The sequence below is a fragment of the Suillus discolor genome (assembly GCF_016758755.1).
Source record: "Suillus discolor strain FC423 chromosome Unknown F5147scaffold_5, whole genome shotgun sequence".
Classification (NCBI taxonomy): domain Eukaryota; kingdom Fungi; phylum Basidiomycota; class Agaricomycetes; order Boletales; family Suillaceae; genus Suillus; species Suillus discolor.
This window is the reverse complement of record NW_024541252.1, coordinates 1,123,452-1,146,765: the sequence shown is the minus strand read 5'-3', so window position 1 is coordinate 1,146,765 and position 23,314 is coordinate 1,123,452. Positions and strand designations below refer to the sequence as shown.

Here is a 23,314-nt window from a genome sequence, read left to right as displayed (position 1 = left end):
ACCGAATTTAGCTGCGTATCGCACAGCAGTGCGTGACAGGCTGTAGCTGATGACAATGACATGCGCCCAATGTTGTTGGGTTGGTGATTGTAAAAATAACTTGTGCCAGTAACGCCAGGCAGCCAAAAAATGTAGCTATTTACTACATCCGAGACTCCGAATTCATCACCGTGCGATCCACGGCCAAGGACATAAATTTGAGAGATCGGCACCCAGAAAGGTTTGCACAAGTCAGGAAGACAGTATACGAGATATGATAATCCTCAGGCTGGAGAAGGGGGCACATACACTATTGCGTTCAAGTCATGGCAATACTTATGAATCTATTGCCATATCATAATATAGTCAGTTCAACTTCAAGGAAGGTGTGAGTTGCAGACTATGGTGCAGTCTGACTCTAGACTTCAAGCTCAAATGTGGGCACGTGAGAGTCATTGAGTCTATCACGTGCATCAACAACGCGTTAATCTGTTTGTGTCAGTTTGGTCCTTGCAGCGCGTTTAGCTGTGCATGTGAGCGCTTGAGCGCCTGATCTTCTTCCCATCACGTTAACCCGTTTAGCATCCGGTCATTATCTTATTAATGGCTGGAGCTTTTAGTGGTCACCTCTTGGATTCATACAATATGACAATGCAACGGCCAGCACCAGGATTCGGTCAGCCTCAGTCGAGGGTTGTCACCAGCGGCGCGATGTCGTTCGATGCGTCGATGCATGGCAGTTTTACATCAGCCAACTCTTTCGCTGATCACTCATTCTCTATGGATATGTCCGACGATACGGCCATCAAGATCGCTACGCTTCAGGCTAAGCTAAACAAGAAGCTTGGGCCGGAGTACATCTCACAGAGACCTGGTCCTGGAGGTGGACCTAAGCTCACGTATGCGGAAGGGTGGAAAATAATTAACATCGCAAACGAGGTGTTTGGGTTCAATGGATGGAGTTCCCAAATTGTCAATATGACTACCGACTACATGGACTACAATGAGGAGTCCAAGAGATGTAACGTTGGTGTTTCTTGTATTGTCCGTGTCACCCTTAGATGTGGTGTGTTTCATGAAGATGTTGGATATGGAGCGGCGGAGAATGCGAAGGGTAAATCTCAGGCTATCGACAAGGTAATATTTATGCATTTGACAGTTCTGCTCATTCATTTTATCTTGTCAGAGTAAGAAGGAAGCTGTGACCGATGCAGTGAAGCGAGCGCTCCGCAACTTTGGATCGCTCCTTGGAAATTGTTTATATGACAAGTCATATACCCAAGAGATCACGAAGATTAAAGTCTCACCTGTAAGTACCCTCACAGTACTGGGAACGAACCAGAGCTCATTCAAGAATTCTGGCAAGGCAAAATTTGACAAGTCCGAACTATATCGCCGTCCAGAGTTTGATGATACAAAACCTCATATATCAGGCAGTATTTCAATGGCTGTACCTTCTTCCATGCAAACAGCACCACAAACGTCTGCGATTACTCCAGATGTGAAAGCGAACAGGGTTGTAGTCAAGTCTGAGCCACCTCAGGGAGCAGAGACCCCGATCAAATATATCCCCCGACATTTACGGCAGGGGATGGCTTCGGGTGCAAGTGGTTCCACGAGCGCTACCCCAATTTTTAATGACCAAGCATCTGGGAATGGTCACGGTACTACCAACGGCCTGAACACTCCTATCCAAACACCAGTCCAACGAGCGGTGAATGCGAATCGCGGACAGTATAGGCAAACCGCCCCGTCGCCACTTGTTCAGCCTGAGCAACGGCGTGTGTCTTTCACTGAACCTGCTGCAGAACCGCCACCAGCGGACGAGGTTGAACTACCAGTGGCTGACGAGACGTCATACAGTATTGACTCAGAAGATGATGAATTCTACGCCAACGTTGACCTTGGGGATGGTGATTTGGGGAGACCGATCGACTTCGAAGAGGGCATGGGCGGAGTGAGTGTCTCGGACGTGACTTTTGACCAAGGGGAAACCACTACATCTGGGAAGCCTCGAGAATCCTCAAAGGCTCCCCAGGAAAACTTGGCGCATGACCAGGAGATCTCTAGCTCTGGAAGAGGCGAAGTGACTGCTCCAGGAGGTTCTCGTTTTTCTCACTCGAATGCGCCACGTTTCCAAGCTGGTCCATCGACTGCAAATTCAGTACGTCATGGTCTCGACGATGCAGTAGGTGCACCTTCAGTGCCTCCGAAAGCACGCGAAAGCAGCTCCAGTGCATCTGCTTCCTCTTCAGAGACTAGGCGTGCCACGCCATCCATGGGAGGGTTCCATTTTCCTCCGGGCATGGTGGGTACATTCTCCCTATGGGACTGATTATTGCTCACATGAAAAACAGAATCCGGTTGCACAACAACCCAAATCAGTGGGGCCACCTCAACTCCCAAACTGGACAGCGGGTTCTACTTCCAGCACGTCCAACATTTCGGGCCTGAAACGTAAAGCTGACACCATGCAGTATGTAGTTCTTGATGCCATCATATGACTGACACCAGACTTACCCCTGAATTGCAGGGCCTCTTCATCGTCATCCAGGCCTATGCAAGGCCTTGGCCTTGCTCAGCAACAACAACCGGTCGCTGGAAACCCTAACGGAACTCGAAGACCTCTGGCAAACCTTGATATTAGCGCCGGCGGTGATATGAAACGACCAAAACGCTAATATTTCCCCTCGAGTCCTGGAAGGAGCTTTTTCATGTCTCACCCATGCCCCGTTTATTTTTTCAAGCATATGTTTACGGATTGTTTATTCTATGTCATCCAGCATTATACAGCTACTCTGCACTTCGTTTCTGCTTCTTTGCATTGGTTTCATCGCAATCACATATACACAGGCATCCCAGGCATCCTAATACAATGTTTTCATATGGCACAGAGGGTCTCCTGTCTCCCAATCACATTTTGATCTCGAGTTTGCTCGCTACTGATCGCCTGATCTTATTTCTGCGAGTTTCCAGGAGACGGTACGTCAGACTATAACTTCCACACCAATCAGCTCCTATGTATTGCTAACTTAGCACAGTACTGCTGAATTGCAACCTGCGCTTGAGCGCAGCAAACACAGTATTCAGCCGGCCATGCAGGCCCGTACACGCCGATTCAATCAAAGGCAGGGGAGCAGTGTAGTTTGTTCAATGATGGGCGACAACAAAGAATAGTGTCTGCTGACTTACAGCAGTACTTATTAGGTGTCAAGTAAAGTTAATATCAATCCTCACTGACACTAAGTTATCACTCAGCAAAACCTTGCAGACAACATTCTGATCAGCGAGCCTTGCTATCCTGCTAGTCTAACACGAAGCGGTTGTTGCGCCACTTTCTTGTTCTCATTCCACCTGCCCACAGCAGTTGCTCATACTCATCAACAACCTGGTCCTGACAGACTACATGACAGAAATGCCCTCAAACCATTCCACTTTGTCTGCCCCAAAAACTGCGTCACCCCACCATCAGATCTGACAGTCGCTCATGCTGACGTAGTCACTGTGGAACCCAACAAACCGAGCTCTAGCACTGCACTATGGACTTGCGCCCATTGAATGTGATCTTTACTCCTTTGACGGTCTGTGGCAATGCGATCCATTTCATCGCCCACTCGGGGCACATACTCACATGCTTCTGTGAAGCGACGGAGGATGGCTATGATGTATCATGGGTTGGAGCGATCCGCGAGACAGGCAGAAGATCAAGAGATGAAGTGAGAGCAGCAAAGAGAGCATCAATTACAAGGTTCAATGCAGTCAGCGAGGGATGTGAAATGACATAGCTCTAAATGGGACATTGCAGTGTCGTACTAGCACTTATTCCTCGTCTATGGATCGCGTCCCTCAAAGCATTGGGGTTCTGGCTAAGATTGAGAGTCAGTGTGTGGGTAGAAGGTACCGTTACGGTACTTTGGAAATCAAATTGTATATGGCGAGAGTAGGCTGGAGTGGTGGTACATGATGCATGATGTGTTGTGCCTGCTGCGATGACGCTGACGCTGACAATCTGAATCGCAGCTATGACGTTCTGTGTAGCATATGGCACATTCATTGGAGTCGTGAGATTCAAGCTCCTATATACCAAATCAAAAGGCTGTAACTTTGCTGTAACTAAGACCTAATCAACAAGTGTGACCGATTATGAAATTGATCCAAACCTTTTCCAATAGCAGCCTACTTGGATCTAGTTCTTCCGGCCTGTGGTATTCTTGTACCAATTGCATATTTGCTAACTTCGCCATCAATACATCTTATCAGTATCAGGTCCTCTAGCGTGCCGAAACGGACAAGGAACTCATCAGCACGGTCTAGCGCGACGCGCCAACAAGTGCGAGTCTCAAAGTCGCCAACGTGACTTCGCAGAAAGATGAGCTGTCCGTCAGTATATGCCTCGGGTAATCTAGGTTTGCTCGTCCTGGGATGGCTGGTCATCTTATCATAAGTCACATCATACCGCCAGGGCTCTCATAAAAATAATAAGGTTCGCTTGTTGATGTGTACGTGTTACTCACCAGTCTAGGTTCGCTCTGATGAAGTTCTCATCTTTCTTCGCCAGATCATTCCCAATATCGTTAGCGTAGATCCGAATAGACTGAATCATTTATCAATCGATCACCCAAGGTTCCAACTCAAGATCGTGCTCAACGCATTGCCATAAAGTTATGCAATTTTTCTAGGATATTAGTGGCGGGGCGGCGGGGGTATATACGTATATGTGGTGTCATGGGTATCCAGTCTAGCTTTCAGACAATGCAGGCTTGCGGCAAATTGCGAGATACATGGGCGTGAACAGCTTCAAACAAATCATGAGCCTTCGCTAGACATTTACAAAAGCGTGCTTCAACTCACTTTTGTCTGGCCACCCTTCACAAGTGCATCGGCAGCGACCTTGAGGGATTCGCCAACATCATATGTGCCCTTGGGCAGAAGACCAAGTATCTCCATGAACTTGATTGCGGTGTGTGAAACGAGCTTTCCACTCCAGCTCATCCGCCAAACAGTGAAGCAATCCCAAGCAGTCTGGGCCTTCCATATATCGCCTTCCAGTGGGTAATACCATGGAACTTCATCAGGGCGTTCGGCGAGATCCTCTTCATGCTCAATGGAGAAGCCAACCTTGACCATAGCTTCGCGGGCTTGCTTCAAGGGACGCATTTCTGGGATACCATTGCCAAACTCGATGGCATGCGCAAGTTCCTTGTGTGCAGGAATGGATGCATCCCACGTGTCAGTCATGCACCATTCATAGACACCGAACTACAAACTGATGTCAATATATTGAAACTCGGAGTCAAAAGCTAATCATACCACTCCTCCAGGCTTCAGAACCTTCATAATTTCACCATACACACCCTCCCATGTGGGTGCATGGACAGTGGCTTCAATTGCGTACACTAACATTAACGCCGTTAGGATTCAATGATTTCTGAAAGCCTGCAAAAACACCCACCAGCATCGAACGAGTTCTCTCCGAACTGTTCCGACAGTTTCATGAAATCACCCTTGGCGAAGCTCACTTGGTTTTCAAGGCCAGCCTTCTTAGTGTACTTCCGAGCACGCTGAATTTGGAAATCGTTGTTGTTCAAGCCGACGATATTAACGTCAGCGAAGCGTGCAATCTCGCGTGCAGGACCACCGACGCCGCACCCGACGTCCAGTACTCGCATGCCAGAGCGAAGTCCCATTTGTGCTGAGAGGTAGTGCTCATGACGGGCCAAAGAGGCTACGAAAGCCTCGCCTTTGTAGAACCGCGAGAAGTGGAAGGACTGTGCCCAGCCATACTCGTACAGCTCCGTTGCACCATCGTAGTAGCCTGTGTTTTCTGTTACTAAAAGCCATTCATAACAAAAAATTGTGAGGTAATACCGTTTACAACGTCGGTGTAGCTCTCAACACGGTTTTGATTGTCCGTTTCACCCTCCTTACCAAAGTCCTTTTGCCAGAATTTGGTATAGTTCTCAACACGCTTCTCTTGACGTCCGTCGGAATACTGAGTTGAAGTCATGTTGTCTGCAAGAAAAAATTGGATGAATATCGAACACTTCCTTAAGGAAACGAGCCTTGGCGACAAGAACAGAAGGTGTTAAGACTTACTTGGAGGTGAGTTAGAATGAAAGTTATGGAAGGAACGGACAATAAACACTGAGCAACCGACTTGGACGAACTTGAAAGAAGCCTGAATTTTTGTAGGTTCAACTCGCACGAGCTTCTAGCGCAGTATCGGTCCATTTTCTGTTCACGTGACTACTTATTAGTTCGGCGCTGACCCGGTTAGATTTCCAGTACTTATCATCAGCATTAATACTACTTGCTTGCTGTAGCGCTGGCTATGACAGTATTACATTGTAAGTCATTACATATATAGCCCATAATCTTTTGACCTTCATCATATTCTTTGCCAAGAACTTGCACAGCTGCCATCTCATGATGCTGTGACCGCCAAGTTCACCGTCAAGCTTGAAATTGTGTCGGGTGTATTCCTGAACTTCACACCAACATTTCCTGCCGCTGGCCTACCTGTCGCCGCGGCCTAAGACATGTCCAAACGTACTGCAATTGATTGTTCTCCCAAGAGACGGTTCGTCAAATCATCAGTCAACCTTTTATATAGCCTTTGATTCTCGCGAGTGCTACATTTTGATTCTTTTTCTGTCTGAAGCTATCATGATTGGTCGCTCGCTAGACTCAGCGACGTTCATCGCACGATTATAATCTACTTCAGGGAATTGGTTCGGGCTCATTTTGAATGGGTCGAAGACTGCCGGCAAAACTCTCGATGGCAAATGTGGGCCAAGTAAATGAAAGTCCAACTCTATGATGGCAATCTCGCCATGGTACACGGTCGTCATTCGGTGACATGATAATTTCCCGTTACAGTCTAATCGCTTGGTAGTCAGCTTCCCAGGACTCGGCATTGACAGCATCTCAAAATATCCCGTGGGCAATTCCCGATTCATACAGAAATCACGACCAGCCCGTCCTGAGAACTCCTCGAGGACTTATAGGCTTCCGGACGCCATATTCCTCGTGCCCCGGGGGTTGGCACCCTCCAAATCCATGCGCTGAGGTACGCAAGTTTGACTACTGTGTTTTTTGCTGATCGTCTTCACAAGGTTTTGTTTACGTAGTGTGCGAGTGTCGACGGCGGCAACATACTTGTGGGGTGACAATGGTGGCGTGTTCCCGCACCTAATAACCACGGATCTCGGGCTTATCTCGGGCTGGGGCCGGAATTGTAATGAAAGGAGTATGTGTGGGCCGAGGTGAACGGTGATCAAGTGACTCGGTGTGGAATTCGAAAGTTGATGTGGTATACCCCCGTTACATTCCATGATGGTGCTTTAGGTCGATAAAAGCACTACAAAGTGATGAGTGAGGACGAGATAGAACATGAGGCGCCCGATCGCTCTTTAGAAGGTCAACTACTCCCGAAAGTATGGCAATTAATGACAAGTTGGAGCATCTATGTCATGTCTGTTATAAGTTTAGAAATACGAGCCGAATCATTGCCGTGTCAGTCACACACTACTAGCTAGACTGGTACTATGTAGTGCTACTAGTACCCATGCTTTATAATTCTTTCCACTTGACCTCGCACCAACTAGTTTTGTGTAAGTCTCGATGATTTGCTTTCTGGTTGACTGCTATCGCAACACTCACAGAAGTATAATCAGGATCTGACAGCTATCCAAACTCGATCCGTTGCTTAATATTCGTTGCTTAATTCTAGACAACCCTGTCCTGCCAGGTCCGACACCTGCCACCGCATTGAAATAAGGAGCGCCCACTATCTCCAAGCCTCTCACATCCTCACGATGGACAAGCCTCGTCTGCAACCTGCAATACCGTTCCAGGTATGATCTCACCTTTGTCTCCTGTCGGTTCAGATATGAATCAGGCCGTCGTGTTTCAGGCTCGTGCAGCACAGCTTCTCAAGAAACTGAACTCGCGTTTGAGCTTGGGAGGTAGCCGCTCAAAAGATAACATGTCTATCCGACTCGTTCCATCCGTCCCAAACGACCGCTCACACATACCCTCTCCTGACGTTCCCCGCAAGCCAGATATATCCACTCCTAGCCTTACAGGCTTACAACTAGATGATGCTTTCAGCCCCACAGACACGGATGATTCATCGTCTAGCAATAGCCCCACCCGCCAATCAAGGCGTTTCTCAGCTTGGGACGGTCTCACACAATCCCCTGTGAGCCCGGTGTTCGCGGGGCATGGTCCCGCCCCATTGTTTTTACGAGAGATAAAGGTCTCGAAGAATGCTTCTGATCAGTCTAGCAGTGATGGGAAAAATGTCCTCGCTCCAGCACCATTCTTTTTGTGGTCTGGCGCGTCAAGGGACTGCCTTACACGTGCATCACATGATGTCTTATTACACTCAACGACCCCGAGCAACGTGCCAGATATCATAGTCTTACGAGATGCATCTCCTGTACCAGACGACTCGGAGATACCGCACTTGGAAGGATCACAAACTCCACGGCAAACGAAGGAACCCGCTCCTTCTAACGAATCAATCGTGAACATAGACATGACCAACTCATCTGTAGAACCAGAACCTGCTCAAATACCTTTCTCATCTGCTATCTTGGTTTCACCTGCTACACAATCTTTACCCTCGTCCAGTATTCTGGGTCAACACTCAACAGGGACACAGCCGACGACGGCCCTACCGCCTCCATTCCGCGTTGCCACTGAGCGTGGCCTACGTCTATCTCCTTCTATTATCTCAAGGCATCGTATGCCAATCTTGAATCTTCCGACTTTGCCTGTGCCTACTCCTGCTACAGAGACCGCTGTGCGGCCAGCTATCCGTCTCCAGCATATGCCATCATTAACTGTTCATGGACGACCTGACATCGATCCAGAGCCAGACTCTGCTATCGAATATGAGGACGATGAGGACGTGGAGGACGACGAGGGTTATGGAGACGAGGGATTGATAAATGAAGACTTGGAGCACCAGAGTGACGAAGACGGTGATGGGGAGGAAATGTCGAGTTTGGGTACAGGCCATTCTTTATCTCATTCTCCGCTGCAAGAGTTTCAAACCCAAATTGCCGACTTGGCTCCCCCAGTCGCTGGTCATTTTTCTCGACCTTTTGCCTCGCCGTCTTCAGCAGGGGGGTCTATCCCCGCTCCCCACAATGCTGTTGATTATTTCTCGTCCAAGGCATATGGGAAGCTCCCGGACTTGACTCCGAGGCCGGACGTCTCTACAGCTAAACCTTTCTCTCAGAAACCATCTCTCGGAGAGTCTATTAATGTTCGGCGGCGAATAACGCCTACGCCTTCGCTTTATCGCGCACAACCTTCCCTGGAGGTCAGCCGCCCGCCAAGTCTGTATCGCGCGCCATCTCGCAGTATGATTGACCTGAGTGTGTCCCGGAGAGACTTGAGCAAAAAGTCACGCGACACAGTGCATTCGAATGTACCTTCCGTGTCTGGTCACACCGTCGAATCCGTTGAGAGCGATAACACGGACAATGTAATGGGAAGGCTTATGCGACGCACGTCCATGCCTACTTTCACCTCCACGTCGGACCCACCTCCGTATCCTTCCTTCGACCCGCGCCCGCCGAAGAGTGCACCTCCATTCCAATTCCAATACCATGAGGATGAAGGTCGCGAGCGGTTACCGCCATATAGCAATTCGCTGTATCTCAGCGCTATTATGCCGCTCAAAATGGAGTTCAGCTTGCCTGGTGTTCAGGCAAAGGACAGGAAATGGAGACGTGTGTTCTGCGAGCTCGAAGGGACAGTACTCCGTGTGTACAAGTGTCCTCCCGGCGCGAGCGGGGCGGGCATCATTGGCGAGTGGTGGGAGAGACGTGTCGGCGTGGGTGACCTAAGTAGCGGATATCATGCGCCGGTGCGGAAAGCGAACGAAAGCCCAGCGCCCTCGTCGAAAAGAGGGGAGGAGAGCCCGACGCCTCCTTCGAAAATAGCGGTCGATCAACCGGTTGCATCCTCGTCGAGTTCACCCCCTCCCACACCGCACAGGGCGAGGAGCGAATCGCAATCATCAAGAGCTACGAATCAATCCACGACGCCTTCGATGTTGCGTGTCAATAGGAGGCTGTCCGGTGCCAGCTTCCTGACCCCGTGGCGGCACAATGGTTCATCGAGCGGGCCGCAATCGCGAGGAAGGGGTATGGTATCTCCTGGGACAAATGGGGGCATGGAGCTGCTCCCGGTGACTGAGCCGAACAGCCGTCGTAATTCTGTGTCTAGTTCAGCTTCACAGGAGACGGCTTCACAAAGGACATCGCCTCTGACACCACGAGCTCCGTCTCGCCTGAGCTTCCTTTCATCGAGGATGCAATTGCGGAGTAGCGAAATACAAAAGCCTGGGAAAGGCGATTTGATCCGTGCATATACCCTCCAGCACGCGGAGAGCGGCCTCGGGAATGATTACTTTAAGCGGAAGAACGTGATAAGGGTACGATTAGAAGGGGAGCAGTTTCTCTTGCAGGCAGCAGATGTACCTTCCGTTGTGGAGTGGATAGAGGTGGGTCCTATCATGATGTACGAGTGAGGCGGTTTAATAATGTTGATCGTGCATGCAGGCTTTACATGCGGGCACAAACATCGCACTTGACCTTGATCATCGTGTCATGCCAAAAGGGCCGATGTTCCCGAGGTGTGTTTTTTTTGCTCGGTATTGTATGTTTCTCAAATGTATATACAGGCGACGACGGAGAAGGAATCGACGACCAGCAGATGAGAACACTCAAGCTGGTAATGGAGTAGCAATCCCTGCAGTTGTGCTGTAACGTGCCTCGTTTGTGTGTTTCTTATGTTCGTATCTGTTGTATAGTACTTGTGGTACACTATGGCACTCTTTGGATAGGTTGTATTGATAGTATCCCTTGCTGCAATTGTACTGTCGCACTCTTTTTTTCTTGTTGATAGAGAAAGTTCACACGGATTGTTCCCGTTTTGAGCCGAGGTTCGGTATTTGCCTTGACACCGATCTGCTCATCCAGGTTGCTTGTTATCTGGATCCTTGGTGTTTTCCCTCATCGATATTCTCATTTTATCTTTTCTTTACCTGGTTCTGGCAGCCATCGTCAGCTCAACGACTATCCCGCTCCAAATCTCACAAGCCGTTCAAAAAACGCTTTAAAAACCAACTCTACAGCGCCGAAAACGATCTTCCTTCTCGCGGTTATTTCGCCCGTTTTTTCTCCTCATACCATCATCCTTCACGTCAAGTCCAACGTACTGAGTACATTCAGTTAGACCAGTCATGGCAGATTCGCAGACGGAGATCGATCTGGACTCGGTTATTGACCGCTTGTTGGAGGGTGAGTGGCTCGTGCTCTGACTCGTAGGCTCCTTGGAGAGCAGATTTCGGACCTTGAGGGGCAGGGCGGTGGAAGGAAGGAACATAACCGGTCAGCGTCTGAGGCGGGCTAGTGCAACGTGGTGCCCATTCACAGGCATGGGTGAAATGTGGGGCCGCGTGACCACCACAGCAAGCAACCTCGGAAAAAAAGATGGGGTGCACATGCACACAGAAGCGCTCATAGCCTCCCTGCATTTCTAGAATGGACCGCCCGTAATATGTTACAAAGCAGGTGTTAACCGAACTTTTACATCCAGTGCGAGGCAACCGCCCAGGCAAACCTGTCCAGCTACAAGAATACGAGATCAAATATCTCTGCACAAAAGCACGCGAGATATTTATAAATCAACCGATACTGCTTGAATTGGAGGCCCCCATAAAGATTTGTGGTGAGTATCGCTCGGTTCTTGTGGTTTATCGGGATGACTCATTCGGGTCCACCTTCGGCTAGGTGACATCCACGGTCAATATTATGACCTACTCCGACTTTTCGAGTATGGCGGGTTCCCACCAGAAGCGAACTATCTTTTCCTCGGCGACTACGTCGATCGGGGGAAGCAGTCTCTCGAGACCATCTGTCTCCTCCTCGCCTACAAGATCAAGTACCCCGAAAACTTTTTCATTCTCCGGGGCAACCATGAGTGTGCAAGTATAAACCGAATCTATGGCTTCTATGATGAATGTGAGTTGTGCTGCAATTCTTCATGATGAGGCTCTGATGGCACTGACAGGCAAACGGCGCTACAATATCAAACTGTGGAAGACGTTTACGGATTGCTTTAATTGTCTTCCTATAGCCGCTATCATCGACGAAAAGATCTTTACAATGCACGGTGGTCTCAGCCCTGATCTTCAATCCATGGAGCAAATACGGAGAGTGATGAGACCTACGGATGTTCCTGACACAGGTAGGTGTGCTGTGCATCTTGCTTGAATATGAGTGTCTTACCCGACCAAGGTTTGCTATGTGACCTACTATGGTCAGATCCCGACAAGGATATCACTGGGTGGTCGGAGAATGATCGAGGAGTATCCTTCACATTTGGTCCCGACGTGGTGTCCCGATTTTTGCAGAAACATGACATGGATCTTATCTGTAGAGCTCATCAGGTATGCTGCGCTTTACGGGCAGCGTCCGTACGGGCCCCAAGTGCTGTATCGCTCACTGACGCCGTGGAATTAGGTCGTTGAGGATGGTTATGAATTTTTTGCAAAGCGGCATTTGGTCACGTTATTCTCAGCGCCTAATTACTGCGGAGAGTTCGATAACGCAGGCGCGATGATGAGTGTAGACGAAACCCTATTATGTTCCTTCCAGGTACGATACGAGCTACCCTGCATGTTCTTTGATTGAGTTTGACTTTTGATTTTCAGATCCTGAAGCCTGCTGAGAAGAAGGCTAAGTATCCATACGGGGGGATGAACATGGGTCGACCAGTAACGCCACCGCGTAAGCAGAAGAAGAAGGATAGCAAGATGGGCTGAGTCGAGTAGGGCCAGCCATGCCTTCACTCATTCTTCAGTCATCGACATTCCCTCTTATCATTCTGTATTGTTCATTGCTGGTTGTAATTGTGCGGTTTACATTGGCGACAAGGCATGCTGTGAAGGTGATCATTGGGCTGATTCACCGATGGTAACAAGATGGCTGAGAATGCGCGAGCTGCATCGAGATACGGACGTTTTCTGGGTTGCCTGTGGAGGGAAAATTCATTGCAAGTACACCCCGCCATGCTACAATTCTTACATATCTATTCACTCATTGGACTAACCCACCCACGGTGCCCTTCTTGTCCATATTCTGTCGATCATGTTCCGTATTGGCCTTCATGTGCTATAGGTTTTTTATGCACAATAGCTCATTTTGTCTTGTGCTCCTAATGCTTCACCGCAACTGCCAAATATTCCGTATTTGTTTTCTTTCTTTCTTTTTGTCACAGTAAACGTTTGTCGTATATTATAAAATCCTGTACATACTCATTCTGACGTGCGCGGCGTTGAGCGGCTTTCCAAGGCCTCCATGTGAACTCGACCTAGGTCACTCCGATATTGATGCGTGTCCATATGCTAGTGACTGCGGGGAACACGCGGGGAAGAGTATTTTTAAATTGAGCCTCGAGCAGCCGAGGACTGGAACTTATAGTTACAAGTGGTGAAACATATCATATGGTGTTACGCCACATATGAATTCATTGGCACAACTTAAACAGACAGACTGAAAATGAGCCAAAGTTATATTTGTTGTACATGCGTAGAAGGCTGCGCGGTGCCACGTTCTGCATAAGGTTATACGTAAAGGAATTAATACCCTTCGAACATGGAGACGGCATCATCCGAAATACGCTCAGGGAAATTAAACACTAGGCGCCTCGTTGCCCGCGGTGAAAGATTTTTTCTCCAATGAACCGTCTTCGTACACCTCGTGTTGACCCTCTGCCTTGTTGGCAATCTGTTCCAGTACATCTTCACCGTCAAAGAGGGCTGCAGTTTCTTCAAGAGTCCTGTTCTTAGTCTCGATGAGGAAGAACCACAGGAAGACGAATTCGACAGCGAGCCAGCAGACGTATACGAGCTAGGCATGACCGTTGAGAAAAAAAATTTAGAGCAAGGCAGCGTCTACAAATACTTACGTAGTATTTCCACGATAAGGCGTCCAGTGCGATCGGGTTCACATATTGGTTGAAAATGAGCGCAAGAGAGACGACGAAGTTGAAGACGTTGAAGCCCTTTGCACGAATGCTGTAAGGCAAAATTTCCACGGTGTAGGAGACAATGAGAGGCGTAAACGCCACATCGTATGCCGCATAGAAGAGGAAGATGAAGGCGATGACAGCGTGTCCGGCGGCGGGGCTACCATGCTCAGCGTACTCAGCGAAGCAAATAGCTTGTGCCATGTAGAAGAGTGTCATCAAAGCTGCTGAAAGCAAGAACAAAAAGCGACGACCGAGTCTATTGACCATGAAAGAGGCGAAGACAGCCCATCCTAAGTTCCAAATTTGCAAGATACCGTTGATAAGCAGCTGAGTGCTTGAACCTGTGATACCAATCTGGTCGAAGACCTTTGTGAGGTAGTATGAAACAAGACCGTTTCCAGACCACTGAGAGAAGAAGGCAAGAGCGACGATAATGCGCATGCGCTTCCTATTGCCAGGAGTGGCAATAAGTACCTTCCAACCGACATTGGTGGCAGCTAGGAGAGTTCGTGTGAGAAAGTGCAGTGCAGCAAGTAAAACGAGACTGACTACTACGGTCATATTCAATGGCAGCTTTGATCTCCTCGAACTCGTACACAACCAAAGGATCCTGCCTGAGAAAAATACTTCAGGTGATGAAAATGCGGTCAAAATAATGCGACTCACTCATTACCATCAGCATGATAATAGGCGAGGGTCTTGAGAGCCTCGGCCTCACGACCATTTCTGATCAACCAACGGGGTGATTCAGGAGCAAACAGCACAAGAAAGAACTGCAGGATGGATGGAATACCCTGAAGAAGAGAAGGCAGACGCCATGCCCATGTGCTGTTAATCTTGAACGTGCCATAAGTCGTCCAGGCAGCGCTGATATCAATAATCTCATCAGCGCCTAAGATCCGATGAGCGGCTTCACATGATCAAACTTACATGATAGAACCAGAATACCAAAGGGAGTTGTAGAGAGATGTCAGGGGAGCACGGTACGTGGGATACGAAACCTCAGTGACCAACATTGGTGCGGCATTAGCTATACATAGCGTGTCAGTTAATCAATTACTTATACACAAGGGGACTGTGTACCGACCGGCAAAAGTAAGACCAAAACCGATAAGGAATCGAGCACCAATGAACATGCCCACGGACTGAGAGGCAGTCTGTATGGCAGTAGCAATGCACATAATTGTTGCACCGAAGAACACCGTCTTACGACGTCCTATACCGTCTGATAGGTAAGGGGCAAATGGATAGCCCGCTAGGCCACCAATATTCTGCGTGGTCCATTATCAATAAAGATCATCAACGTAGGTACAAAAGAAACTCACCTGAATAGCGTTCAAGAGACCTAGCATACCGCCAGATGGATAGCCAAAGGCGGACTCCCACTGAGGAAGGGACTGCAGCCCATTCATCATACTGCCGTCGTACCCATTCGTCGAGGAAGTGATGAGGCTAAGAAAAGAGGTTTAACAAAGGAGTGACAAAACGGACTAAGAAACGTACAGAAGGACAATCCAGGCGTTGAGAGCGATGATTCTATGATGCATTTACATCGATCAGAACGAGAAGCATTCAGCAGTGTTTGCTTACCGCCTGTTGTTGTACCACTTCCTCCGCTCATCGATGAGATGCGCAAATGAAGTGTCTTTTCCGCTGACAGCAGTAACCCCACCCATGATTGATCTCTAGAGTGAGATGGTCAAGAAGAGAAAGGTTACGAACGATCATTCAGGGAAGCTAGGTTTTATGCACACACTTCAAACCAGCGGACCGGATAAAGTTCGGCAGTTGATAATTCTCCTGAGGTACCCCGCTACCCATGGTCCGCGAGTGTACTTCCAATGAACCATCATAGATCAAGACGGAAAAACTTTGACGGTGAGCTTGACAAGTTAACGATCATTACCCATGCATTCGCGGAACATGCCATCATTGGTAACAGCCAGAAATGGAATGGGTTGATACTATTCCCAGCGCTAATGATGATCAGTAGACTCGAACCGCATGTTCAAGTTACCCCACAATACATCTTTCCCTGGAAGTAGGCCGCAGACAGCTTTTTTAGCACATTCTAACTTGAAAACCAGTGCCTTGATTCGACTAAAATCAGGCAGCGTCTGTCGGAAAGGGGGCTGTCAAGCGGAAGGATCTCCTAGTACTTCAGCAAGCGAGTCGCATCGTTCCACGTAGTAGGCGGCATAAGTAAGACGAACAGACTCGGAGTTGCCAAACATCAATGCATCATGATGCATGATCCTGGATCCGGACAGGACAGACCAAATTTTTCCCCGGTTGACGGTCGTGAGTTCTTCATCTCCTTCAGTCTTTCGTGAGTCAAAACTGCGTGTAAAAATGTTAGGCTACATATAAGAATTGGAATTTCACCTGAAGAGATAGGCGCAAGAAACTTTTATAATATCATAAATGCGTGGATAAATGGAGGTCGCCGAGTCCCGACCGAGTCGCAACAAAATTAATGTAATCATTCCCAAACAACATGGTCAAGACTCCAGAGTCAAATGATGGCCATATTGGCGGTATTGCTACGGTCCGTAGTACACTTGAGTACTTAAAAGGCTGAATCTCTGGCTTTCGCGGAGAGATCCTTAGTAAAATGAGTTGAAAGTCGATCCGATCACATGATGCCCTGAGGGCTACGATCAAGGGCGAACAGTGATCGTGGACCAACCCCGTACATTTCGGCCAGAGCTATCTATGAGGTGGGATCTAAAACCGTCTCAGCATATCACTAGCTGACACCTCACTACCCCCGGCTTGATCGCGTACATGCCCCTCAATGATGGGAGCAGGCATATCGACCTTCTTTCTTCTCCCGAAAGGCACGAAATTGCTGGCTAAGCTAGCAAGTGCGCTAGTAGCGGATGGTGGGCTCGAGAAATTGCTAGACGCCAATGGAGACGACCGAGGGACATGGTGTGACGTAGTCCGGCGTCTGTTGAGAAAGATACTGGTCATCCCTTCGGACAACGAGCCTTGTGGAGACGGCGGTCCTTTGATGGATGAATATTCGTGTGGAGGAGATATTGACGATAAATCATGTTCTGTCAGAGCAGTAGTAGCCACTGCTTTCACGGAAGTGGGGGAAGCAGAGACAGATGCAAGTGGCGGAAGCCGCACCGCAGAGAACCTAGAGGACGAGGAGCCACGTGATGCACGCGAACCTGGACGCAGTGGAGATGGTATGTATGGAGCATGAGTTAATGAGGCAGGCTGTTGCGCATTCAAATCAACTTGTGTCGGCGGCGAAGGAGGTGGAGGTGGTGGCAAAGGGGTAGTAGGGGGAGAAACATCCCGCGACAATGGACTTATTTCTATCGAGTTCTCAGGAGGGGCTTGGGCAAGCAGACGAGACAATGAAGATGGACCAGCAACAGGCGTGGAGTTCGCTCTTGCCCTGACGGGGAAGGATGATGATGTGGGAGGTTGTGTAACACTGAAAACGCTCTCAAAGTCAGACTGGGGAGGCGCTGGTGGCGGGCTAGGAGAAGGCTCAGGAGGAATTGAGCTTGTCTTGCGGTCTGTTTCAGGATCCGATAACGCCGAAACCTTTCTGCCAGCAGGTCTCCGCTTATTCATTTGACCTGCTTGAGTCCAGTCTTCCACTTCCAACATATAGTACTTTACGCCGTCGCCTAAACCATATGGATTACTGGAGGGGTCCTGGTCGGGCGTTGAGGACAAATACGACAGTATGAACCATGCCGCACGCACCTTACTATCGACAATACGTTCGGTAATGGATGTTATCCTTGCCACTATCCATTCCCTTGTTTTCAGCTGCTCGCCGAGGTGGCCAGTAGCCAAAAGGAAGTAATGTGGGAATGAAACTAGATATCAAAAACAACGTCGGGAGAAGTTTCATCATCATAGTAACAGAGATACATACCATTAAACGCCGCCCAAGGTTTTGAAATAGAATTCCGGGTTGGTAGGAACAGTGCTAAATCCCCTTTGGCAAAATTCCGGAAAGAGATCTTGCCCTTCGCGCGTTCTCGATATTCCTTGCATTGCTTCTGCCACTTCCGAATGATGGAACCTGCTCTGCCCACCGCTTCCAAGAAATGATCATGGTCGAAGGCACGTAGTGATTCCAGGGCACCCAGAAGATCTGATGGATCAATTGGAGGGGGCTCATCGGCTTGCGCACCAGCACTCTGTCCATGGCGTTGAGTGGATGTGAATGTAGAATCGGCAAGGGACTGTGCGTGCTTCGATGAGCTGGGGTGACTAGTGAGATTATGCACGAGAGAAAGCGCTTTGCAATGAGAATTTCGGAAAGCAATTGCGACGTCAAGCATCTGAGCAACCAGACGGCCGCTATTTTCCAATCGATGTTCGTAGTCAGACTGGGAGGACCGTCCAGCTGTCAAGTCATCTCGGAGGATTCTCTCTATGTGCCTTGCCTCCCGAAGCTCATGCTCGACCCGCTGAAGCTCCTCACGCAGACCGATGGCATCTGCGTTGGTTAACTCGGTTTGTGAGTGTGCCTCCTTCAGTCGCCGTTCAGTATCTTCAAGCTGTGCTCTGAGCTCCGAGAATTGGTGTTCAAGAACAGCCCTGTCGCCATCAGCTTCGGCGATGTGATCCCGCATAATGCGATCGTGCTCGTTGGCCTGTACCCGAAGTAATCTATCTTTCTCCAGGTTGGTGTTCTTCAGTGCTCTGTTCAACCCCTCGCATTCAGAGCGAGCGGTTTGGATCTGGGTCTCCAAATTTTCCCCTCTGGAACGTGCTGCCTCCAGGTTCCGCAGAGTCGTTCCTTGTTCCTCGACCAGCTGAGCAATTTTCGACGCATTCCTAGCCTCCAAAGCTTTCACTTCCTCCGCTTGCGAACGGACCTGCGATAGCTCCTGCCTCATTACTTCAACTGCACGTGTCTGTTCGGTTGCATCAACGAGTGCTAGAACGCGATTCTGTCGCTCTTTCTCGAGGTCTTGGGCTAACTCCAAATTACGGCGCTCCAGTATACGTCGGGGTGTAACCTCGCTTTCAATCTGCGCTTTGGCTTGGTGCAGCTCACGCTCCAGTATATCCGCACGTTCCCGCTCGGAGTGAGATGTGAGTTCAGTGGTTTGAAGATCGTTATGGAGTCGATGTATTTCAGCCTGAAAGGACGTCCGCTCTTGTTGCATCGACTTTTCTTGGTTTGCCTGGGATTCTTGCATTTCGCGTAGTTGCTCAGCCAGTTCTTGAAATGCATGTTCATCCGCTTCTGTTACTGTGACTTACGTGAGTACCCATATTAGAACAAAAATATTGAAATATTGACTTACGCCTTCTGCGTGACGAGGACAGTCGTGATGCCGAGAGTACTTGCACGAAGTTAGCTAGACGTGTCTGGCGATTGGTTTTTACTCACAAGAACGCTCAGCGATACGGTCGAACCCAGCTTCCAGATTATCCATCTTGGTTATGAGCTTATCCACTGCACTTCTTGCTTCCTGTATTGAACCCATCGCCACAGGGTCTGAACTTGACCGCGCCCAGGACTCCAGATCACCCAGGACTTGAAGCAACACTGGTATTTCACTATGAGTTTGGCCGATTTGCTAGAGGACAAAACAATACCATCAATGTCATCTCGTTTGAGCGAATACGACGGCTCTTTGCTACCGGAAGGAGAAAAGTCGATGGTCGGTACAACATCATCCATTCCTTTTGTATCGAAGGGAAGTTGACCATGCACTTCCCCTCTATATACCTGTCGGCGCTTCCGCTCGCTTGCACTACAGACTCGTCAGGAGTTGTAACATAGTATCACAACTTTCATGGACTTACGACAGCTTGGCCATCACTTCCAAAATGCTTTGTGCGCGCTGATAGAAAAAGTGAGCTGCATTTAAGAGATCAGACATGGGGTCACGCAATACTGCGTTGACTGACCAAATTCCTTGCGTCGCACGATCTCAACGACAGTGGCACCATATGCATACAGCATATTATGAAGTCTTTGTATGTGAGAAAAGCTGTTCTTAGCCCTGAATTTGCCTTGCAGGTTAGATAAATCGTTGGCAGCTGCACAATGTCGATATTCAAGGCACTGATTTGCCGAAGGACACCGATACATTGCTCGGTATATGCGTTCTACAAAGCATCAGTAAGAGCACTTTCAGCGACCTTGAAGACAAACCTTGGCTTCGGTAACAGCTTGTACTTCGTTTCGTAGTACACCATCAAGATGTTTCAGCTCTGAAACATGATTACCTTGTTAATGCATCTATGAATCGGACATACCACGAAGAAGGCTATTTGAATCCATGGCAGGACTCTCAAGAGCTGCTGTAATGTCCGAGGCCTTTTCAAGAATCTCCTGCGCCCGACGGCCCGAGGCGTCCGCACTCTCTAGAATTCTATGAACGAGTGAGATAGGCAGACTATCATAGGATAAGGAACACCAACTGCGTATTCATTACTATTGCGCGTACAGAATCAGTTCCGTTCGTTAATCTGGCCGCTGACTTCTCAGCGTCTTGGAACTGTGCTCGAAGGTCCTCTAAACCGACAACATAAGAATGTCATCCCAACTTGTTTTCGATTACGTACCATGCGTCCTCGCACACGCGTCAGCGACCTGTTTCATCTTCACATTCGATACATAATCACCCAGCGTCCTCGGTCGCTCTCCGTTCTCAATCGCGGTTCTCACAGCAGGCGACAAAAATTCGATATGTATCTTCACGCGGCTTATAATTTCCAAATCCGCATCCAGACCAGCAAGGAGCGCAGCCTGACGTTCGAGGTCCTTACGGGCCGTCATAGCGATGCCATCGAAGACGTCAGCTATAGCGAGAACGTTCAGTTCGAGGCTACTGGATGCAATTCGGACTGCTTGATGTTGACGATGAAGGGTGGCTACGGTATGGACGATGTGTTCGAGGTGCGTGTGTGCTGTGCGAATGTAAGATGCGGCGAGTTGTGGAGGTCGATATGGAGGAGTTGTAGAGATTGAATCTGTGATACTTTGCTGACGTCAAAATTTCAAGTATGGCTCGAGCCACGCACCTTCAATCGGAGGTTGTAGTGGTGGGTTGACCCTTAGCTCGTGAAGCACGTCGTTTAAGTCAAAATCCAAATAATACTTGTTGAAAACATAGATAGTCTGTTCATGGAGTTAATGTTTTCCGTGTTTGCAGTGAGAATACGACTTGCCTGGTCATGTGCACCCACTAGCTCACGAACATTGTCGGTACGCAAGCGCGTGCCATCGGAAAGGTAAGCCAAGATAGCGTCCTGATCAACGCCCGTCTCCTGATTCAAGAATGCCTCTAGGCTTCCTCGCCTGTAAAACAACTGTTAGTGCGGTGTAAAACTGGGCTTGGGCATAGACTTGCCTCTCAATGTCTCGTAAGTTAGCATTGACCTGTTGTTTGACGTAAGTGTTGCGGGTCTATGCCACCGAAGACTCTGGTGCAACATACCTGATATGATTCGCCGTCTTCCGCACGGCATATCTGAATCATTATCTTGGTGTACTGACAATATTATGGTTCGACGTTATGCTGCTAGCTGCCGACTCGGGAGCAGGCAAAGTGGCACGGCCACATGATGTAAACGCTCCCACTAAGGGAAAACTACCCCTAACCATATGATAGTAGAAAATTTGTCCGTTGTGTCTATTGCTCAATAATACAAGTTGTGAATATGATTTAGAAATACCCGTCTATATACCCTGTCCTGGCGTTGAATCTTCCTGATGTATATCGCTTTCATCTGCAGTTTCTATCGAGACAATCCAATATAAGTCACCCGTGGGCTGCCCGTCACTGCGTTCTCCGTCTTCTGGCTTTCTCCGTTTGCAACAAACAAACCTGACAGGATGTCTATCCCAGTACTTCATGAGGTCGAATGTCATGCCACCTGAAATCCTCAAGGCAAGAGTCGGTTTGAATTGCAGATACCCATAGCAAAAATCTGTCGTGATCAGATCCTAAAGGAGCTGTCAGTAGACAATGGTTAAAATAATGAACGACAATACCTCAGGTCCAAATACAATCTCTTGTCGATGTTGAGGACTGCTAAAGTATGACCTGCGTTCGCTTGTAGTCCGTAGATCCAGCGCACGATCAAATAGCCTCTTCTTATTCTTCTTCATATGTGCTTTTTCAAGAGGCAACGTAAGAGAATTATTTGACGAGACGCCCAATGAACCAGGCATCTTCGGAAAACTCGAGAGGTTAGATGAAGATGAGGCAACTGACAATGACGGGGATGGTGTCACAAACGTAGAATTGGACGAGTATGGGGTCAAATACGTAGAGCTAGAAGAATTCGAGGACGCAATGGCAAATTGCAACTGCGAGGTATCCTCGCCTATTGATCGTGAGGGTGGAAACGAGGACTCTGACCGTCTGTTCTCTAGCAGGGGCGAAGCCCGGATGTCGTCTATTCTTTCGTGTACAAAATGGGGCATTGTTGCGATCAGTGGTGAAAGGGCCCATGGCTTCGTGTCCGACAGCAAGTCATGTTCCAAGGTAGGGTCGACGAATCTAACAATTATTATTAGCTCCTATCGCCGTGTACGTCCAATTCTGAACGAACACAACAGCATACTCACTTCATGAATTTGAGTGCCACACCAGCACCCCAAGGCAGCTTTAAACGTTTGTCGAACGTATTTCCAAACATAACGTCATCTGCTGAAGTCGGTTGTAGGAACCGGCCTGATATAATTACCACACAGCCATCAGATAAAACGAACAATGTCCGAAGTACAGCAATGCTTGGACTCACCCTGAACCTGGATACTCCACGTGATCCCTTTCCTATCTTCTCGGTCAAAGTACTCCGCATAATGCTCTTTGCCACGGGGATTGGTGAAACCTTTGATGTTGATAGCGACCTTGCCTTCGAACAATTCCGAAGATATGTCGTGCGCCTTTCCGCTATTCACTTTGTCTGTGATACAAACAAGCTGATCCATCGATGGCCCAACACGCACCCGCAGACGGGAGTGAAACATAGCTGTTTGGTCACAAGGAATGGACGGGAGGTAGAAAAGGGGGCAGTGCACATGTGACAATAGAGTGCTACACAGAATCTTAGTCGTAGCAGTGGGTCTAGGAAAGTATTGAAGGAAGGACGTATAAGACCAGCAGCACCAGCTTGCCGTTGTCGTTGTTCGGGAATGGAAGTTAAGTATCGTGTGCCAAGGCGAGATTACAGCAGTTGTAATGGCACTGGATTAAAATTTCACGTGGGTCTAACCAAAAAGGAAATTGATGAAAGTCGTCGCGGAAACGTTTCCCTCCCTGCACAGGCT

The 23,314-nt window shown here is 48.6% G+C and overlaps 10 protein-coding genes across 10 annotated transcripts; 4 read left to right on the top strand and 6 right to left on the bottom strand.

Annotated features, from left to right (window-relative positions):
• The first annotated feature begins 542 nt into the window (after positions 1-542).
• F5147DRAFT_604977 (Rad52/22 family double-strand break repair protein-domain-containing protein) lies at positions 543-2,984 on the top strand. The gene is made up of 5 exons (XM_041432312.1): positions 543-1,116; positions 1,166-1,288; positions 1,346-2,287; positions 2,337-2,455; positions 2,513-2,984. The coding sequence occupies exons 1-5, from the start codon at positions 583-585 to the stop codon at positions 2,658-2,660; spliced, it is 1,866 nt and encodes a 621-aa protein (XP_041298242.1). The 5' UTR covers positions 543-582; the 3' UTR covers positions 2,661-2,984.
• Positions 2,985-3,804: 820 nt separating this feature from the next.
• Positions 3,805-4,139, bottom strand: F5147DRAFT_833607 (uncharacterized protein; the record flags this gene model as incomplete). Its single annotated transcript, XM_041443874.1, has 1 exon — positions 3,805-4,139. A coding segment is annotated over exon 1 (228 nt), but the record flags the coding sequence as incomplete, so codon positions are not given.
• Positions 4,050-4,582, bottom strand: F5147DRAFT_308964 (uncharacterized protein). Its single transcript, XM_041429151.1, has 2 exons — positions 4,494-4,582; positions 4,050-4,445 (listed from the first exon to the last, which is right to left on the bottom strand). The coding sequence occupies exon 2, from the start codon at positions 4,411-4,413 to the stop codon at positions 4,156-4,158; it is 258 nt and encodes an 85-aa protein (XP_041298240.1). The 5' UTR covers positions 4,414-4,445; positions 4,494-4,582; the 3' UTR covers positions 4,050-4,155.
• A 135-nt stretch (positions 4,583-4,717) lies between these two features.
• Positions 4,718-5,986, bottom strand: F5147DRAFT_743056 (S-adenosyl-L-methionine-dependent methyltransferase; the record flags this gene model as incomplete). The annotated part of the gene is made up of 5 exons (XM_041439576.1): positions 4,718-4,774; positions 4,831-5,238; positions 5,290-5,375; positions 5,432-5,794; positions 5,848-5,986. 5 exons carry the CDS (start codon positions 5,984-5,986, stop codon positions 4,718-4,720), a joined length of 1,053 nt encoding a protein of 350 aa, XP_041298239.1.
• A 3,339-nt stretch (positions 5,987-9,325) lies between these two features.
• F5147DRAFT_536347 (uncharacterized protein) lies at positions 9,326-10,054 on the top strand (the record flags this gene model as incomplete). Its single annotated transcript, XM_041430160.1, has 1 exon — positions 9,326-10,054. A coding segment is annotated over one exon (729 nt), but the record flags the coding sequence as incomplete, so codon positions are not given.
• Positions 10,055-10,309: 255 nt separating this feature from the next.
• On the top strand, positions 10,310-10,766 carry F5147DRAFT_567532 (uncharacterized protein; the record flags this gene model as incomplete). The annotated part of the gene is made up of 3 exons (XM_041430862.1): positions 10,310-10,501; positions 10,560-10,633; positions 10,682-10,766. 3 exons carry the CDS (start codon positions 10,310-10,312, stop codon positions 10,764-10,766), a joined length of 351 nt encoding a protein of 116 aa, XP_041298237.1.
• A 170-nt stretch (positions 10,767-10,936) lies between these two features.
• F5147DRAFT_308894 (serine/threonine-protein phosphatase PP1) lies at positions 10,937-12,862 on the top strand. Its single transcript, XM_041429150.1, has 7 exons — positions 10,937-11,300; positions 11,599-11,730; positions 11,793-12,023; positions 12,073-12,249; positions 12,300-12,451; positions 12,525-12,659; positions 12,716-12,862. Exons 1-7 carry the CDS (start codon positions 11,243-11,245, stop codon positions 12,824-12,826), a joined length of 996 nt encoding a protein of 331 aa, XP_041298236.1. The 5' UTR covers positions 10,937-11,242; the 3' UTR covers positions 12,827-12,862.
• Positions 12,863-13,550: 688 nt separating this feature from the next.
• F5147DRAFT_308844 (hexose transporter) lies at positions 13,551-15,891 on the bottom strand. The gene is made up of 9 exons (XM_041429149.1): positions 15,625-15,891; positions 15,538-15,570; positions 15,360-15,486; positions 15,122-15,305; positions 14,965-15,064; positions 14,701-14,901; positions 14,584-14,648; positions 13,972-14,531; positions 13,551-13,913 (listed from the first exon to the last, which is right to left on the bottom strand). The coding sequence occupies exons 1-9, from the start codon at positions 15,708-15,710 to the stop codon at positions 13,695-13,697; spliced, it is 1,575 nt and encodes a 524-aa protein (XP_041298235.1). The 5' UTR covers positions 15,711-15,891; the 3' UTR covers positions 13,551-13,694.
• Positions 15,892-16,417: 526 nt separating this feature from the next.
• F5147DRAFT_750987 (putative peripheral membrane protein) lies at positions 16,418-21,590 on the bottom strand. The gene is made up of 17 exons (XM_041440174.1): positions 21,474-21,590; positions 21,366-21,415; positions 21,205-21,334; positions 21,058-21,154; positions 20,599-21,006; positions 20,455-20,548; positions 20,290-20,405; positions 20,186-20,244; positions 20,097-20,139; positions 19,939-20,070; positions 19,834-19,888; positions 19,624-19,781; positions 19,415-19,573; positions 19,329-19,367; positions 17,942-19,273; positions 17,767-17,882; positions 16,418-17,715 (listed from the first exon to the last, which is right to left on the bottom strand). Exons 1-17 carry the CDS (start codon positions 21,513-21,515, stop codon positions 16,762-16,764), a joined length of 3,984 nt encoding a protein of 1,327 aa, XP_041298234.1. The 5' UTR covers positions 21,516-21,590; the 3' UTR covers positions 16,418-16,761.
• Positions 21,591-21,657: 67 nt separating this feature from the next.
• F5147DRAFT_628267 (uncharacterized protein) lies at positions 21,658-23,201 on the bottom strand. Its single transcript, XM_041432733.1, has 4 exons — positions 22,786-23,201; positions 22,610-22,715; positions 22,031-22,541; positions 21,658-21,982 (listed from the first exon to the last, which is right to left on the bottom strand). The coding sequence occupies exons 1-4, from the start codon at positions 23,012-23,014 to the stop codon at positions 21,716-21,718; spliced, it is 1,113 nt and encodes a 370-aa protein (XP_041298233.1). The 5' UTR covers positions 23,015-23,201; the 3' UTR covers positions 21,658-21,715.
• Positions 23,202-23,314: the final 113 nt, after the last annotated feature.